Source organism: Phyllobates terribilis, unplaced genomic scaffold, assembly GCF_046119375.1.
Source record: "Phyllobates terribilis strain yellow unplaced genomic scaffold, ASM4611937v1 Scaffold_4__5_contigs__length_816908805, whole genome shotgun sequence".
In the NCBI taxonomy this organism is placed as follows: domain Eukaryota; kingdom Metazoa; phylum Chordata; class Amphibia; order Anura; family Dendrobatidae; genus Phyllobates; species Phyllobates terribilis.
Window position 1 is genome coordinate 727,665,249 of NW_027362764.1, and position 18,292 is coordinate 727,683,540.

General features: G+C 46.4%; 1 protein-coding gene across 1 annotated transcript in view; it reads right to left on the bottom strand.

Moving 5' to 3' along the window:
- Window positions 1-16,611, bottom strand: part of KCNV1 (potassium voltage-gated channel modifier subfamily V member 1) — a 126,556-nt gene extending 109,945 nt beyond the window's left edge. Inside the window, exon 1 of the mRNA XM_073679783.1 lies at window positions 15,256-16,611. Coding sequence (XP_073535884.1) covers window positions 15,256-16,273 — 1,018 coding nt within the window. The 5' untranslated portion in view covers window positions 16,274-16,611. The remainder of the gene's footprint in view (window positions 1-15,255) is intronic.
- Between the last annotated feature and the right edge of the window lie 1,681 nt (window positions 16,612-18,292).

Consider the following 18,292-nt stretch of genomic DNA (forward strand, 5'->3'; position numbering starts at 1 on the left):
AACATAGTTGTTCAGGGGAAGGATACAAAAAGTTGTCTCAGAGATTTAACCTGTCAGTTTCCACTGTGAGGAACATAGTAAGGAAATGGAAGAACACAGGGACAGTTCTTTTTAAGGCCAGAAGTGGCAGGCCAAGAAAAACATCAGAAAGGCAGAGAAGAAGAATGGTGAGATCAGTCAAGGACAATCCTCAGACCACCTCCAGAGAGCTGCAGCATCAACTTGCTGCAGATGGTGTCACTGTGCATCGGTCAACTATACAACGCACTTTGCACAAGGAGAAGCTGTATGGGAGAGTGATGCGAAAGAAGCCGTTTCTGCAAGCACGCCACAAACAGAGTCGGCTGAGGTATGCAAAAGCACATTTGGAGAAGCCAATTTCTTTATGGAAGAAGGTCCTGTGGACTGCTGAAACCAAGATTGAGTTATTTGGTCATACAAAAAGGCGTTATGCATGGCGGCAAAAAAACACAGCATTCCAAGAAAAACACTTGCTACCCACAGTAAAATTTGGTGGAGGTTCCATCATGCTTTGGGGCTGTGTGGCCAATGCCGGCACTGGGAATCTTGTTAAAGTAGAGGGACGCATGGATTCCACTCAGTATCAGCAGATTCTTGACAATAATGTTCAAGAATCAGTGACAAAGTTGAAGTTACGCAGGGGATGGATCTTTCAGCAAGACAATGATCCAAAACACTGCCCCAAATCTACTCAGGCATTCATGCAGAGGAACAATTACAAAGTTCTGGAATGGCCATCCCAGTCCCCAGACCTGAATATCATTGAACATCTGTGGGATCATTTGAAGAGGGCTGTCCATGCTCGGCGACCATCAAACTTAACTGAACTGGAATTGTTTTGTAAAGAGGAATGGTCAAAAATACCTTAATCCAGGATCCAGGAACTCATTAAAAGCTACAGGAAACGACTAGAGGCTGTTATTTTAGCAAAAGGAGGATCTACTAAATATTAATGTCACTTTTCTGGTGAGGTGCCCATACTTATGCACCTGTCAAATTTTGTTTGAATGCAGATTGCACATTTTCTGTTAGTACAATAAACCTCATTTCAAGGCAGAAACATTACTGTGTCCAACAGTTATTACATATATCAAACTGAAATAGCTGTTGCAAAAACACAAATTTTTATAAAACATTAAGCTTAAGATTAATAGGGGTGCCCAAACTTTTTCATATAACTGTATCTGTTTAAAAAAGTCTGGTGTAGGGCAGAGAAATAGAACTGTGGTTTTGCAGTTCCACGGGTCAAATCTCTGTATTATCCTGCTTTTGGCATTTTTTGCCGTAAAAAAAAACTGTAATAGTGTCTCCCTGACTGGTCAGACAACAATATATCTGTTTAAAAGAGTCTGGTGTAGGCCAGAGAAATAGAACTGTGGTTTTGCAGTTCCACTTGTCAAATCTCTGTATTATCCTGCTTTTGCCATTTTTTGCCGTAAAAAAAAAGATAGTAGTGTCTCCCTGACTGGTCAGACAATAATATATCTGATTAAAAGAGTCTGGTGTAGGCCAGAGAAATAGAACAGTGGTTTTCCTCTTCCACGGTTCTAATCTCCTTTTTATTACCCTTTATCCATTGATAGTGCGAGTGTAAGCTATTTTACTTCATTTACAATGGGCAAGGCGTGTGGCAAGGGACGTGGAACTGGACATTCTGGTGATGTTGCGTGTAGAGGACGGGGCCGTGGCCAAGGTGAAAATGTGCCACAACCAACAGCCACATCTTCTCGCTCCCACTTCTTGACCGAATTACTAGGGAAGCACACTACAACACCAGTATTGCAAACTGATCAGTGTGAACAGGTTATTAATTGGATAGCAGATAATACTTCCAGTTACCTGGGCACCACCACCTCCGGTCTGTCTTCCACACGGTCAAGTTTTAGTAGCCGTGAGTCTCGACCGCATACTCCTCCTCACCCTGATGCTCCCTCCTCCCACCATGCCGAGTGTCGTCAGACAGCAACTGATCCCACACTTGAACACTCTGAAGAGCTGTTCACTGGTCCATTTCCATTTTTGTGCCCCTCGCCTGCTCTGCTTGAAGTGGTGGAAGAGGAGATCCCATGTAGCGATGCCCAAATATTTGAACAGACACGGTCACAGGAAGTCGACGCTGGCAATTTGTGACAAGAGGTGGACGATGACGAGACACAATTGCCACAAAGTGAGGAGGAGGATCGTGGTGCGCAAGTGGAAGAGGAGGAGGTGGCGGATGATCTAGTAACTGACCCAACGTGGCAGGAGGGCACGCAGAGCAAGGCCAGCAGCACACAGGGGGAGGGAGGCAGAGTACCCAAACAAGCAGGAAGAAGCAGTGTGGTGGCCGCACACAGAAGGCGGGCAACAGTTCCCCATAACACCAACACGAGGGACGTTGCCAGTACAACCGGTAGGTTTTCCAGAGTCTGGAATTTTTTTAAAGACTCTGCTGATAATCCCAAAAAGGCCATTTGTACCACCTGCCATGCCAGCATCAGCAGGGGTGACAAAACTACCAGCCTGACCACCACCAGCATGATCAGGCACATGTCAGCAAAGCACCCAACTTTGTGGGGCGAACCCCAGGGTCCACGACCAGTGTCAGCGGGTGTCACCACTGCTTCTTCCGCTGTTGTGCGTGTAATAGAACCCCCTGTTGTGCGTGCAAGGCAATCCCCTGTCCATACTGCATGCAAAGATGACCCCTCCTCTCAGTCTTCACTTGTTATGGCAGTTTCTCAAGAAACAGCATCAACGTCCACGTCCACGTCCCACCACAGCGTTCAATTGTCCATATCCCAGAGCTTTGAACGAAAGAGCAAACTCGCAGCCAACGCCCCACAGGCCACAGTCCTAAATTTGCACATTTCACGACTGCTTGCATTGGAAATGCTGCCTTTTAGGCTGGTGGAGACAGAATCCTTCCGCAACCTTATGGCGGTGGCCGTTCCTCGGTACTCGGTCCCCAGCCGACACTATTTTGCCCGGTGTGCCATCCCTGCACTACACAAGCACGTGTCCCAAAACCATCTGCCGTGCCCTCAACAACGCAGTTACTAGGAGAGTCCACCTGACAATGGACACATGGACAAGTGCTTGTGGCCAGGGACGGTACATCTCCCTGACGGCACACTGGGTAAATATAGTGGAAGCTGGGACCCAGTCGGACCTTGGGACGGAACACATCATCCCCACACCGAGGATTGCGGGCCCTATGTCAGTCAGAGTAGCCCCCCATAGTGTACAGCTCCTGCGCATCATCCTCCTCCTCCTCCTCATGTTCAGCCTCCATCTCAGATTTCACCACATCAGTTACAAGATGGAAGCACTGCAGTACTGCCTCAGCCAAGTGGCAACAGGCTGTGCTGAAACTCAAAAGCTTAGGTGATCAACCTCAAACTGCTTGTGAGTTGTGGACAGCTGTGAAAGACCAGGCATATCTGTGGCTGAGACCGCTGAACCTACATCCAGGCATGGTCGTGTGTGACAATGGCCATAACCTGGTGGCGGCTCTGAGGCGAGGCGAGATCACACACGTACCATGCCTGGCTCATGTGCTTAACCTCGTGGTTCAGCGGTTTCTTAAATTGTACCCCGATTTGCCAGATCTGCTCGTCAAAGTACGCTGCCTGTCAGCTCATTTTCAGAAGTCGGCTACAGCTTCCGCTGCCCTTGCTGTGTTGCAGCAGCGTTTGCAGCTTCCGGCACACCGACTTGTGTGTGATGTCCCCACACGTTGGAACTCTACCCTCCACATGTTGCAAAGGATTTGTGAGCAGAAGAGAGCAGTTGTGGAGTACCAGCTGCAACAAGGCTGTCGATATTCAGGTCAGACTCCACACAGAAGACCTCAGGAGTGGACCTGGATGTCTGACATATGTACCATCCTGTCAAACTTTGAGGAGTCCACCAAGATTGTGAGTGGCGATGACGCCATCATTAGCGTCAGCATCCCACTTGTCTGTCTTTTGCAACGCTCTCTGCAGAGAATTAGAGAGGAGGCATTGCAGCCAGAGAATGATGAGATGGATCAAGAACCCGTAATGGGCGATTACACACAGCCCAGCCTCATCTCATCCCAACGTGCATTGGGGGACAATGAGGGAGTGGAGGAGGAGGAGGAGGAAGAACAGGAGCTGGTATCATGCGCTGTAGACGGTAGTACCTGTACAACTGTCATACAGTCAGTTCAGCGTGGGTGGCCTGAGGACAGGGGGGAGGAGGAGAAGGAGGAGGAAAGCATGGTCTGTCGTCATCTTGGTGAGGACAAGGAAGTCTTGCCCGTTACCAGTCTGGCACACATGGCTGACTTTATGTTATGCTGCCTTAACCGTGACCCTCGCGTTGTCAAAATGTTGGGTGACAGTCATTACTGGTTGGTGACACTTTTAGACCCCCGCTACAAGGAGAACTTTCACTCTCTTATTCCTGAGGTGGAGAGGTCTACAAAAATGAGGCAGTACCAGAAGGCCCTTGCTGCAGAACTGTTAAAAAAATTCCCATCTGAACACGCTAGCAGCAGAGGTCACAGTTCGTTGACCAACCAAGGCGTACAGGCAAGAGAGACGCAACTACAATACAGCAGAGGCAGGGAAACGCTGTCAACATTCTGGGACAGTTTTCTGAGACCCGCCAAGCTTACTGGCCCTGAGGCGAGGGGTACTCTCACATGGAGTGGAAAGTTTCAAAAGATGGTGATGGAGTACCTTGCCGACCGTACCAGGGTCCACCGTTATTCCTCTGTGCCTTTTAATTATTGGGTATCCAAGCTGGACACTTGGAATGAACTCGCTCTGTACGCCTTGGAGGTCCTGGCCTGCCCTGCCGCTAGCGTTTTATCGGAGCATGTTTTTAGTGCCGTTGGGGGAATTATAACTGATAAGCGCCCTCGCCTGTCAACTGACAATTCTGACAAGCTGACCCTTAACAAAATGAACAAGGACTGGATTGGGCCAGACTTCTCATCACCACCAAATGACAGCAGAGTAACATAAAGTCAAATCCACTGTGTTATTTCGGGAGGTGTATTCCCATGCACCGCTTCACACCCACACATGGGTATACGCTTCCTCATTTCGGCTGTATTTTGCTCTTCTCCTTATCCTCAGCCTCCACCACCACTATAACACCAGGGTGACCGTGGTCCGTGTTGCCAGCATTGCAAGTTCCTCCGTCCTAATTTTTTCCAGCTTTTGCTTGGAAGGCATAGGCAAAGACTATGGGAGACCCACTCCCCAATAATGGGAATAATGTTTTTAATATGCTGTACTGCATGGCTCTTGTAAGGGGCATGAAAACAGTCTTGTTAAGCTACTGCGACCTCCAACATTTTTCCAAGGGGCATTGATATTGTCTTTTTATTCCACTGCGACCTCCACCATTCTTCCAAGGGGCATTAAAACCGTCTTGTTAAGCTACTGCGACCTCCACCACTTTTCCAAGGGGCATTAAAACCATCTTGTTAAGATACTGCGAGTCTGCGACCTTCAAGTCTCTTCCAAGGGACATTAAAACCGTCTTGTTAAGCTACTTCGACCTCCACCACTTTTCCAAGGGGCATTGATATTGTCTTTTTATTCCACTGCGACCTCCACGTCTCTTCGAAAGGGAATTAAAACCATCTTGTTAAGCTACTGCGACCTCCACCACTTTTCCAAGGGGCATTAAAACCGTCTTGTTAAGCTACTGCGACCTCCACCACTTTTCCAAGGGACATTGATATTGTCTTTTTATTCCACTGCGACCTCCACCATTCTTCCAAGGGGCATTAAAACCGTCTTGTTAAGCTACTGCGACCTCCACCACTTTTCCAAGGGGCATTAAAACCATCTTGTTAAGCTACTGCAACCTCCATGTCTCTTCCAAGGGACATTAAAACCGTCTTGTTAAGCTACTGCAACCTCCACCACTTTTCCAAGGGGCATTGATATTGTCTTTTTATTCCACTGCGATCTCCACCATTCTTCCAAGGGGCATTAAAACCATCTTGTTAAGCTACTGCGACCTCCAAGTCTCTTCCAAGGGACATTAAAACCGTCTTGTTAAGCTACTGCGACCTCCACCACTTTTCCAAGGGGCATTGATATTGTGTTTTTATTCCACTGCGACCTCCACGTATCTTCGAAGGGGAATTAAAACCATCTTGTTAAGCTACTGCGACCTCCACCACTTTTCCAAGGGGCATTAAAACCGTCTTGTTAAGCTACTGCGACCTCCACCACTTTTCCAAGGGGCATTGATATTGTCTTTTTATTCCACTGTGACCTCCACCATTCTTCCAAGGGGCATTAAAACTGTCTTGTTAAGCTACTGCGACCTCCACCACTTTTCCAAGGGGCATTAAAACCATCTTGTTAAGCTACTGCAACCTCCATGTCTCTTCCAAGGGACATTAAAACCATCTTGTTAAGCTACTGCAACCTCCACCACTTTTCCAAGGGGCATTGATATTGTCTTTTTATTCCACTGCGACCTCCACCATTCTTCCAAGGGGCATTAAAACCATCTTGTTAAGCTACTGCGACCTCCACCACTTTTCCAAGGGGCATTAAAACCGTCTTGTTAAGCTACTGCGACCTCCACCACTTTTCCAAGGGTCATTGATATTGTCTTTTTATTCCACTGCGACCTCCACCATTCTTCCAAGGGGCATTAAAACCGTCTTGTTAAGCTACTGCAACCTGCACCACTTTTCCAAGGGGCATTAATATTGTCTTTTTATTCCACTGCGACCTCCACGTCTCTTCCAAGTGGCATTAAAACCATCTTGTTAAGCTACTGCAACCTCCACGCCTCTTCCAAGGGGCATTAAAACCGTCTTGTTAAGCTACTGCGACCTCCACGTCTGTTCCAAGGGGCATTAAAACCGTCTTGTTAAGTTACTGCGACCTCCACCACTTTTCCAAGGGGCATTGATATTGTCTTTTTATTCCACTACGACCTCCACCATTCTTTCAACGGGCATTGCATTTCCTCCTAATTTTAGTCAGCTTTTGGCTTTCAATGCATACGAGAACACTAAGGGAGACCAACTCCCCAATAAAGGGTAGAAGGTTTTTAGTATGCTGTCATCCACGTCTGTTTCAAGAGGCATTGCAGTTCCTCATAATTTTTGGAAAGCCTTCCATTCAATGCTTAGGCCAACAGTGCACAGGAGACCCAGTTGCTATAAATGGAAAAGGCCCTCTGACCTCCATGACTCTTCCAAGGGGCATTGGAGTGCCTCGAAATTTTTGGTAGGCATTGCACTCACTGCATGCCCTATAACTGTGTAGCCAAACCGCTCCTTTTGGTACAGAAACATATCCTACAAGACATGTGTGGTTGACTGGCCTCATATTGATGTGAATGGTCCCTGTTCCTCCTGCTCTTTCTCCTTTGCCACCACCTCATCCATCATTCATCACCTGAAGCTTTGTTTGAACGGGAGTCATAGAACTGGGATAGTAGCAGGAAAACATCCAGCAATCCTCGGAGGAGGTAGGATATGCGCCAAAACGCTGATCACCTCAGGCCTAGCCGCTACTACATACATGCGCTTGCATTCCAAGAAAACAAAGCAGATGCTAACTTCTATCATAATCATCATGCTCCTCACCTTGGCACTCTCAACTCCCCTGATGGAGAAGCCAGGGCCCACCGGAGGAGTCTGGTTCTCTGGTGGGCTTGTCCAATGCTGCCCTAAAGCAGGCCAGGCTAAGAAAAGTGTGGGGGAAGTTCCAAGGAGAAATAGGGGCAGCTGGGGACCGTTTATGGACACCCGGCCGCCCCCAGGCGGCTGGGGACCGTGTGTGGACACCCGGCCGCGGGGCGGCTGGCGACCGAGTATGGACACCCGGCAGCCCCCTGGCGGCTGGGGACCGAGCGTGGACACCCGGCCGCCGGGCGGCTGGGGACTGAGTATGGATACCTCGCTGCCGAAGCAGCCATGAGGTAGTGGCCAGCTTCGGCCTTCTCCAAACTAAAAGGCCCCATTTCAAGTGCAAGCTAGCAGTATGGTATTGCAGCCTGGGGGTGGGTGGGTGGCAGGTTGCACACTTACGCTTGCATTTCCAGAAAACAAAGCAGATGCTAACTTCCATCATCATCATGCTCCTCACCTTAGCATTCTCAACTCCCCTGATGGAGAAGCCAGGGCCCACCGGAGGAGTCTGGTTCTCTGGCGGGCTCGTCCAATGCTGCCCTAAAGCAGGCCAGGTTAAAAAAAGTGTGGGGGAAGTTCCCAGGAGAAATAGGGGCGGCTGGGGACCGTTTATGGACACCTGGCCGCCCCCAGGTGGCTGGGGACCGTGTGTGGACACCCGGCCGCGGGGCGGCTGGGGACTGAGTATGGATACCAGGCCGCCAACGCAGCCATGACATGGTGGCCGGCGCCTGCCTCCACATGCCTAATAGGCCCAATTTCAAGTGCAAGCAAGCTAGCAGTATGGTATTGCAGCCTTGGGGTGGGTGGGTGGCAGGCTGCACACTTACGCTTGCATTGCAAGGAATGGGGGAGGTACAATTGAGCACTGCCCTGGGACAAGGACTTGCATGGGGATAGTTGCAAGTCTGCATCTTCTGATGTGGCAAGGATCACTTTTGATGGGCACACTTTTAGGCAGTGACCTGGGCGTCAGAGATGCTTCCAGGGGTCTTCCCCATGCTGTTCCCATGTCTTTTCAACACTGTATGCATGTGTCACACAGCACATGGCCAGATAAGTTTGTAAAATGTTAAAATGACATTTCCCGGTGAATGCATTTGTCACGGTTGAAAGCAATACAAAAGTGCAAAACACATAAAAAATGCTACTTGTGAACATAGCCCAGGGTGTGGAGGAGTATTTTTTTTTTTGGTTATTTATTTTACCTTATACACAAGTCTTTACCCTGGAAAGGAAGTTCCTTAAAATATTTCACAGGAGAGCAGTTTCAGTTTCGTTTTTGAACGTTTTATTGTGAGCCCGTAAAAGTGGCTTAATACCTCTGACCACGTTGTTGACAGCAGTGACCTGGGGGTCAGAAATGCTTCCTGGGGCGAAGCCCATGCTGTCCCCATGTCTTTTGAGCACTGTCACTATCGTTTTGGGCACTTTCTACAGAATGCCGGGGTTGCTGCCGCAAAAATGCTCGGGTCTCTCATAGACTAACATTGGGCTCACTGCTCGGGTCGAGCACCTGAGTATCTCGGTGAGCTCGACCCGAGCTTTGAGCACCCGAGCATTTTAGTGCTCGCTCAACACTACTTATATCTAATTTTGCGATAAGTGAGGTGGACATCTTTTTTGGATTCTAGAATTAATAGATGATAATCCCAATATTATTTAGTGTAGGTGTGGCGCCCCTGCGGGTTCAGTCGCCACAGAGGTACTGCATCTCACCCAGAGGTGTGGTACCCCACTCTCAGGTAAGGAAGGAGTACTACCCGGGACCCACCCACCTACATCCAACACTACACCATTCCAGACCAGCAGGAGGGGCAAGATGCATGAATCCACTGCTGAGCCCTGTCCCTGGTTGGAAAGGGGGGAACCAAGAGAGGGGGAACCATGTAGTGGGTGTGGGTGGAGGAAGTAGATCAGGGGAGCACTGTCAGTAGGAGTATAAGAAGAAAGGGAACCATCTAGAAGGGTCGAGCCCTGCGAGGAGGTCCAGGCTCCTGGCTCCAGTGCTTGGAGCAGGAGTTGAGAGGAGTGGGGCCTAGTAAGAGAGGCCCAGGAGAGAAAGTGAGAGAAGACGGGAGTAGAGGGAAGGCTCCAGACACAGAGGGGATCCCAGGGGCACGGGGAGTGCAAGAAGCCACCCGTGTGCCCTAATCTACACGGACGTGGAGGGATCAGGCCTCAGAAGGGACCGGCCCCTAAACTAGTGGAGAACAACCAGGCTCAGCTAGATAACCGGAGGCTACTATACTTGCAAAGTGCAGCTGCCAATCACCACAATTACATCGCCGAAAAGGTGGCCGCATAGGGTCCAGGGGACTGCACGTCACCCGAAAAGATCCAAGGCTACCGGCTTCCGACACTGATTGTGAGGCGCAGGGCAATAGAGTGAGAGCCAGCGCAGGGAAGATGACCTAGAAAGGAACACACAACGGGGTCCCATTTAAGTACTCCTGAGAGACTTGAGAGTTGCTGAACCCCTTCCTTGGTGAACACAGGACGACGTGGGCGGTTATAATCCGGAAAGTGTAACCTGAGGAACTTAACAACCGTGAGTAAAACCTGAAGACTACGCCCCACTGTGTCTTTGAATAATTGCTGCGCCATCACAAGCCCTGCACTACACAGCACCAGCAACATCTTCCTCATAACATCACTATTTCCTGCCCTGGAGCTAAGCTCTGCCTGTGGAGAGCTGAACCAACTCTGCGACATCACCATCAGCTCCAGAGGACCTGCACCGCAGCGGCGGCCCCATTTAGCCGCATACCACAGGTGGCGCCACAAACATTATCTCTAAAACCTTTATTCCCCTTTTACTTTCCCTTTAATTGACCGCCCTGGGTCACGGACCGGGTCACTGCCATAGTGACATCCCCCAGCACCAACCGGCCCGGCTATTCAGTACTCACTTGGCTGCGGTTGAGGTAGGCACACGAAGCATTTTTGTCAGAGGATCCAGGCTCGTTTATTTTGTCCGTATAAATCGTTCATGAAGCAAACACAAAACAGCCTTTTCCGGCACAAAAGTATATAACAGAACCAAACTCAAATTAACAAGTCCATATACCGCATGGCCTCAGCCGTTTAAATGAAGTGCTCTTCCTGCACTTCAGCAGGTCTGAGCAGCACATGCAAGGCCTGCTCACATTGTACAACATACAATCATACTGAGACAGGCGCAGCTATCTTAAATCAGGACATTCCAAAACCTGGACTGGAGGTAAGTGAGCAGCCAATCCCACCAAGCTCTTTCAGCTGCTCGTAAAACCCGGCCCTATAATCCGGGCCCATTATACACCTCTCAGCACTATGTGTGCTGGAGCCTGCTTCTCCGAGTCCTACATCACCATGGCTTGGTACTTTGGGGACACATACTTCCCGTCCACGACCTGCCCGGATGCAACCTTACATCAGTTACATTGTTTTTTTCTTTAAGGTGTGAACGATTATACAGTATATAATCCAATAAAGAATCAAGAATAATGATACCTGTGAGTGCTTGGAATTCTTCACTTCATTTAACTCACTACCACAAAGAATGGTGTGCCGATCGCCATTTGGATTTTATATTGTTTGCAATTGAAGCTAACAAAATAACAACAAAACAATCACATTTTGTGCACATGACGTCTTTTAAACTCAGATTAACCCACTGAGATTCCAGCAGAGGACGCTTCAGGAAACTCTGGCGCCTTGTTTGTTGGTTTTTTCGGTTGTTTTCTGAGCGTTTTTTTGAAGGCTTTGGCTGCTGGCGGTCTTTTTGGGGGTGTTTTTTTTCAATATTTATTTTCTGTTTTCTGGTGTTTTTTCACTCCAGTGAAAAATGAAGATACCTCTTGCAGTTTTGAACATTTTCTTGGCAAAATGCCATAAAGGAAATCCAGGCGTTTTTTGAGCTTTGCCATTGATTTGTATTTTAAAGTGAGTAGCATCTTCCGAGTTGAAAAATTCACTTCTTTTAACTGCTCGGCATTTTTGGGAACCTAAAGCTGTTAAAAAAATGTTCAAAAGCCTCAACATGTGATCAGCTAGTCGTTTTTACATAAAAATGCAAATGTTCATTCTTCTGAGCATCTTCTCAGGTTTTTCAGGTCTTCTTCGTGGTGGAATCTCCCTGAAAAATCCACCTAAAAATGTGTTGGGCACATACCCTTTCTATTAAGAATGGGAAAAAATGGACTCATGATTAGTCCTAGATGAAATATGCTCTTATGTTATATAAAGCAGTTTTCCACCATTACTTAAAGAGGTTGTCCACTGCTATAACAATGATGACCTATCCTAAAGGTAAGTCATAAATGTTTGATCGGTGCGGGTGCGACACCCAGCACCGCCGCCGATCAGCTGTTCTCGATGTCTGCAGTGGCCAGAACTGCTCATTTATGCAACTGCACAGCACATCTGTCTACCGTGTAGTGGCCGCGGCTGGGTACTGCACATCCGCCTCCTATTCAAATCAATAGAGAATGAATGTGCAGTACCTGGTCGCCACCACTAACAGCAGATGGAGCAGCTCCGTAATTGAGCATGTCCGGCTGCCACAGACACCGAGGACAGCTGATCGGTGGGGGTGTCAGGTGTTGCACCCCCACCGTTCAGACATTGATGACCTATCCTAAGGATGGGTCATCAATGCTAAAGAAGTGGACAACCTCTTCAACTCAAGATGCTTAGGATACACCATCAATATTTGACCAGCAGAGGTCTGTTCCCCAGCACCACATAGCTGAAATAAGAAACCAAATTATCTTCCTCATACTCAGTCACCACCTGACCTAACATTGTGGCTGGTATGATAGAATATAGTAATGGGACTGAGCAGCAAGAAGTAGGAGTGCCAGGAGCAGCCAGAACAACAGCAATTCAACATGTCCTATACTTCCATATTACAGTAAAGTTACTGATACATGATGACAATATGGATGCTGTAAGAGTGTAAAGTGGATCAGTATTGTGGTTCCATGGTTTTGTCTCTTGCACAATCATAAAGCAAATATGTATAAAGCATAAAGTATATATATATATATATATATATATATATATACAGCAGAAATTAGATAAGCACAGTATACAGTAGAAATAATAGGGCCCCAAAGGAGGAGTCTTAATTGGGCACCTTCCCTCCCTGCAAAGAAGTCAACAGGATCTTAGAGCATGGAAGAGGGTGGAAGGAAATTCAGCTGCTTATCGGCCAGTTGAATCTCCTGGCGTTCCGATCTACAAGGGTTATCGGGGCCTGGGAATCAGGATCAGGTTTACAGAAGTAGGCCGAGGTCAGGGAGCAGGGCAGTTCAGTCACTGTGGGGTCCACCACCATTGGAGGTATGCCAATGTCTATACAGGAACAGGAAAAAGTTTTACATATGGTAAATGGGCAGGTGTATGAGGATATAAACATAGTCAGAATAAGATATGAACAAAGCCTAAAATATGTGGATACTCTTTTCTGCCGAATCTATGTTTTACACACACACATCTCTGCTACATCTGTAACAACCACACTCTCACACAGTCCTTGTACAGCCATAGTACACACACAGCTATAGCTATAATACAGACACAACTCTGCTATAGCCTTAGTATACACATATCGCTCCAATACAGTCATAATACACACATACAGCTCTGCTACAGTGATAGTACACACACAGCTCTGCTACATCCATAACAACCACACTCTCACACAGCCCTTCTACAGCAATAGTACACACATAGCTATAGCAATAATACAAACACAGCTCAGCAACAGCCCTAGCCCTATGACAGCCCTGGTCCCGCTACAGCCATAGTATACACATTGGGCTCTACTACAGCCATAATACACATATACAGCTCTGTTACAGCCATAGTACACACACAGCTCTGCTACAGTCATAGCACACACACAGCTCTGCTACAGCCAAAGTATACACACACTTTAGCCATACCACACACACACGCAGCTCTACCACAGCCAAATTATACACACAGCTCTGCTACCACCTTAGTACACACACACAGCTCTTCTACAGCCTAGAACACACACACAGCTCTTCTACAGCCTAGAACACACACAGAGCTCTGCTACCACCTTAGTACACAAACACAGCTCTTCTACAGCCTAGAACACAGACAGAGCTCGGCTACAACCATAGTACATACATAGCATTGTTAAAACCAAAGTACTCGCACACACAGAGCTCTGCTACAAGAGTACACATAGAGAGCTCTGCTGCGACCATAGTACACACACAGCTCTGCTACAGCAGTAGTACAAGCATAGCTCTGCTACAACCATAGACCAAACATAGCTCGGTTACAGTAAAAGTACACACACAGCTCTGCTACAATAGTGCACAAACACAGAGCTCTGCTGCGACCATAGTACACACATAGCAATGCTACAACCATAATACACACACAGTACATTGGGCTTTGAACAGCAGCTCACAATGCATTCTCAGCCAGAGCAAGCGATACCCTGGCAGGCTCCAGAGTAAAGAAGAATGTAAATGGAAATGCTCAATCATTGCCACTAGAACTAGAAGAGGATGATGCCAATGGCAACAGGTGAGGAAACAGAGCCAAAGGGATGAGTTGGGTGGGGAAGGGGAACTAAGGGGTTAATATCTGCAAAAATGATTCATATTTTAAAATTCCTTGTATTGGCAAACTTGATTAAATATGCATGAAGAAAATTATGAGATAACATCCTGATATTGGTAATAATTACCCTTCAAGCTCTTACATTTCCCCACAGGTAACGGCTGGACACTTGGGATTCCAGCATCAAGGCATCCAGTGATCATCTCAGGTGTAAGGAAAATGGAAGCTAAAATTAATCATTCAAAGCAGACAATGGCTTTAAATTCACCTATAGGGACACCTGGCTTATTGCTTCCCCCAGTGTATTGCGGAAAAGTTATTAACAAATTGGTAAAATGAAATCAGTAAATGCAATGTGCCATATCTATCTATCTATCAATCTATCTATCAATTTATCTATCTATCTATCTATTTATCTATCTATCTATTATCTATCTATAAATCTATTTATCTATTATCTATCTATCTATCTATCTATCTATCTATCTATCTATCTATCTACAGTTGAAACCAGACGTTTCCATACACTATATAAAAAGACTCATATGCATGTTTTTCTCAATATCTGACATGAAATCAGAATAAAACTTTCCCATTTTAGGTCAATTAGGATTACCATAATTTTTAATATAATCTATCTATCTATCTATCTATCTATCCATATATCTATCTATCTATCTATCCATATATCTATCTATCTATCATCTATCTATCTATCCATATATCTATCTATCTATCATCTATCTATCTATCATCTATCTATCATCTATCTATCATCTATCTATCTATCATCTATCTATCTACCTGTCTATCTATCTTCCTCTATCCCTTATGTATCCAATCTTAAGCTAAATCATTTTGTACCCAGTTATGTATCTTAGATAATGACTCCTCAATAGTATGAATGGTGGTGTCTGTGTGCTCACAAATTTGGAGGTGTGTAATTGCACCTGACCTAGAACAGCCACATACATAATTAACAGCCCATTCTCAGGCCCATGAATTCTTAATACTTGACTTACCTGTTGAATGCCTTCCCAGCTTCAGCATCCTCAGCGATCTCAGGAGTCTCAGAATCTGTACTATCCTCCCCACGTTCTCAAGGTCGGTACTCTCACCAAAGCAGGTTTCCACTACCAATGTTATGTAAAAGGGTAGGATGGCAATGAAGTCTATGATGTTGACCACACTCCTCATGAAACGACATTTATCTCTCACACATAGAAACCTGAGCACTAACTCCACTGTGAACCAGGAGACACAGATATACTCCAACACATTCAGGAGAGGTTGGTCTATGGTGTTAACATCAGATGAGATAAGAACCATGTTAGCTATGGAGACCACCACAAAAGTCATAGAAACAGTGCCAAATGTCTTAGCTGCTACAGAAGATCCAGGCTTCTCCAGGACATCCCAGAGCTTCTGTCTCAAGTCTTCAAATGCGACCCCTGTGAAGTCGTCTTCTTCAGCCTCAATCTCCTCCTCATCCTTCTTGATGTCAATTGTCTCAATTTTTAACTTCTTCCTAAAATATCTGTCCCTGCAACAGTGGTCAATGCTCAGCTCATCAATGCCCCAGTACTCAATCTCCTGGAGGAAAGACACTGCACACAGCTGGTCCATGACATGGAGACGTCCAGTCTTGTAGTAGTTCATGATGTACTCAAACAATTGGGAGCTCCTGTCAAAGAAATACTCATTGTCCATCAGGTTGGCATCATCACACAAGTCATACACCTCGTCCACTCCTGAAGTTGCCAGCTTGCCCAGGCGAGTATGTGGATGGCTGGATAAGGTTTGCTGTGAGAAAATGAATCTGCTGCCCCCCACATTGATGGTAAAGTGATCTCGGGGGGCTGCAGAATAATCGCTGCAGAAGACACTGGAGTCCAGGGAAAGAGCAGAATCTGAATCTCCGCAGGCTTTAAAGGACATCTGCTTCTTCAAGTTACTGCTGCCAGAATGTGGGGGCAACCTGAGACCCCCTTCATCATCGGATTCAGATGGGACATCGGAGCAGAATAAATGTGGGAGCATCAGTCCTGGAGCAGGATCCGGCTGCGATCTGCAGAAGATCTCCCTGCTGTCAGCTGCTGCTGCTGCTCTCTGAAGTCGTGACTACCTGAGCAGTGTCTGCTGCCTGCCTGGCGATCATCGCTCATGGAGACATGGTAATTGCTCCTTTTGTCTTGGCCTCTCCCTCCCTTTGGTGTTGAAAACTTCTCTAGACTCAAGTGAACAAAAGACTCATCCAGCACCGGATCACATTAATATGGCAAAAGGGTTCTGTGAGCTTCAAAGCATTGGCAGAGGGGACAGGGCTGTGAGCTTTCTGCACAGGGCTTCTGTGCGTTACCACCTACACAGTGGACAATAGTCTGTACTTTCAGCACCACCAGAGTGGACAGCGTTCTGTACTTTCAGCACTTGCAAGGGGGACAGGATTTTTGTGCTTCACCACCTTCAGAGTGGGCAGCCTTCTGTGTTTTCAGCTCTGTAAATTGAGATGGGTTTCTGTACTTTCAACACCTCCAGAGTCCACAGCCTTATGTACTTTCCACACCAACAAAGTGGGTATGTTCTGTACTTTCAGGAACTCCAGAGTGGACAATGTTCTCTACTGTCAGGACCACCAAAGTGGAATGTGTTCTCTACTTTCCACACCATCAAAGTGGGTGTGTTCTCTACTTTCAGCATCAGAGTGGATAGTGTTGTCTACCTTCATCATCATCATCAGAGTGGAAAGTGTTCTCTACTTTCAGCATCATCAGTGTGGACAGTGTCCTGTATTTTCAGCACCACCAGAGTAGACAGTGTCCATTACATTCAGCACCACCAGAGTAGACAGTGTCCATTACATTCAGCAGCACCAGAGTGGACAGTGTCCATTACATTCAGCAGCACCAGAGTGGACAGCATTCTTTACTTTCATTACCCACCTAGGGGATATAGCTCTGCACGCCATAATAAATTGGAAAGGTATCTGTACTTTTGGCCCTTATGCAAGGAATGTATGTTTTCTCCACTATTTGCATGGGTCAGTTTTCATCACCTTCAGAGTGGAAAGGGTTTCTGTTCTTTTAGTCTTATTTCCATGGATCGCATTGTTTTCAGAACCATTAGTATGGATGCCTTTTCAGCACCATCAGTGTGGTCAGAGCCCTTTACTTTCTGTACCTTCAGAGTGGACATCTCTGTGTGTTTTCCACTCCTCTAAGGTTGGCAGGGTTTCTGTACTTTCACCCTTAAATCCGTGATCAACACTGTCTGTGTTTAGCACAAATATCAGTCTATGCTTTCAGCACTTTCTCTTCAAAATCCTCAGAGTGGAAAGAAACCCGTGTTCTCAGCATCCTCAGCATGGACAGGGTTCTTGTGCTTTCTGCCCCATTTTCATGCATAGCTCTTTGTTTTCAGCACCATTAGCATGGAAGCCTTCTCAGCACCATCAGTGGTTAGAGCTCTGTGATTTCAGCACCATTAGCATGGACTGCAGTCTGCTTTCTGCACCTCCAGAGCTGACAGCCCTCTGTGCACAGGACTGGAAGGAGCCTGCATTCACATTGCAGGAAAGTGGATGCACATATCAAAGCCACGTTGAAACCAATAAGATGTATGTTTCCGGGCTGTCAGTCTCTATAAAGCACATGCCACAAGACATAACTAGACATAACTGCTTCATAGCAATAGCTTCTTCTAACCTTGTGCGATTGTTTCTGTGGTATAAAGAGACATATAAAAATGGTTTGAAATGGTGACAAAGATAATATTTTAAATGGTTAAAGAATCAAGGGTTTAAAACGGAGGTATTATATAGTGATTTATTTTTGTGCTTTATGATTACGTGATACTTGCCACCGATTTCAGCAGAACTGCAATAAGTTAACTTTAAGGCTTTTTTCTAGAACACTTACTAGATAGATATTGTGGAACTGATGAAAGAAAGAAATAAGGAAAAAATATAGAAAGAAAGAAAAAAAAAAAAGAAAAAGGATAACAAAAGAAAGATAAATGAGACAGACAGTAGATCAATACAAACTAGGAAAGAGATAGATA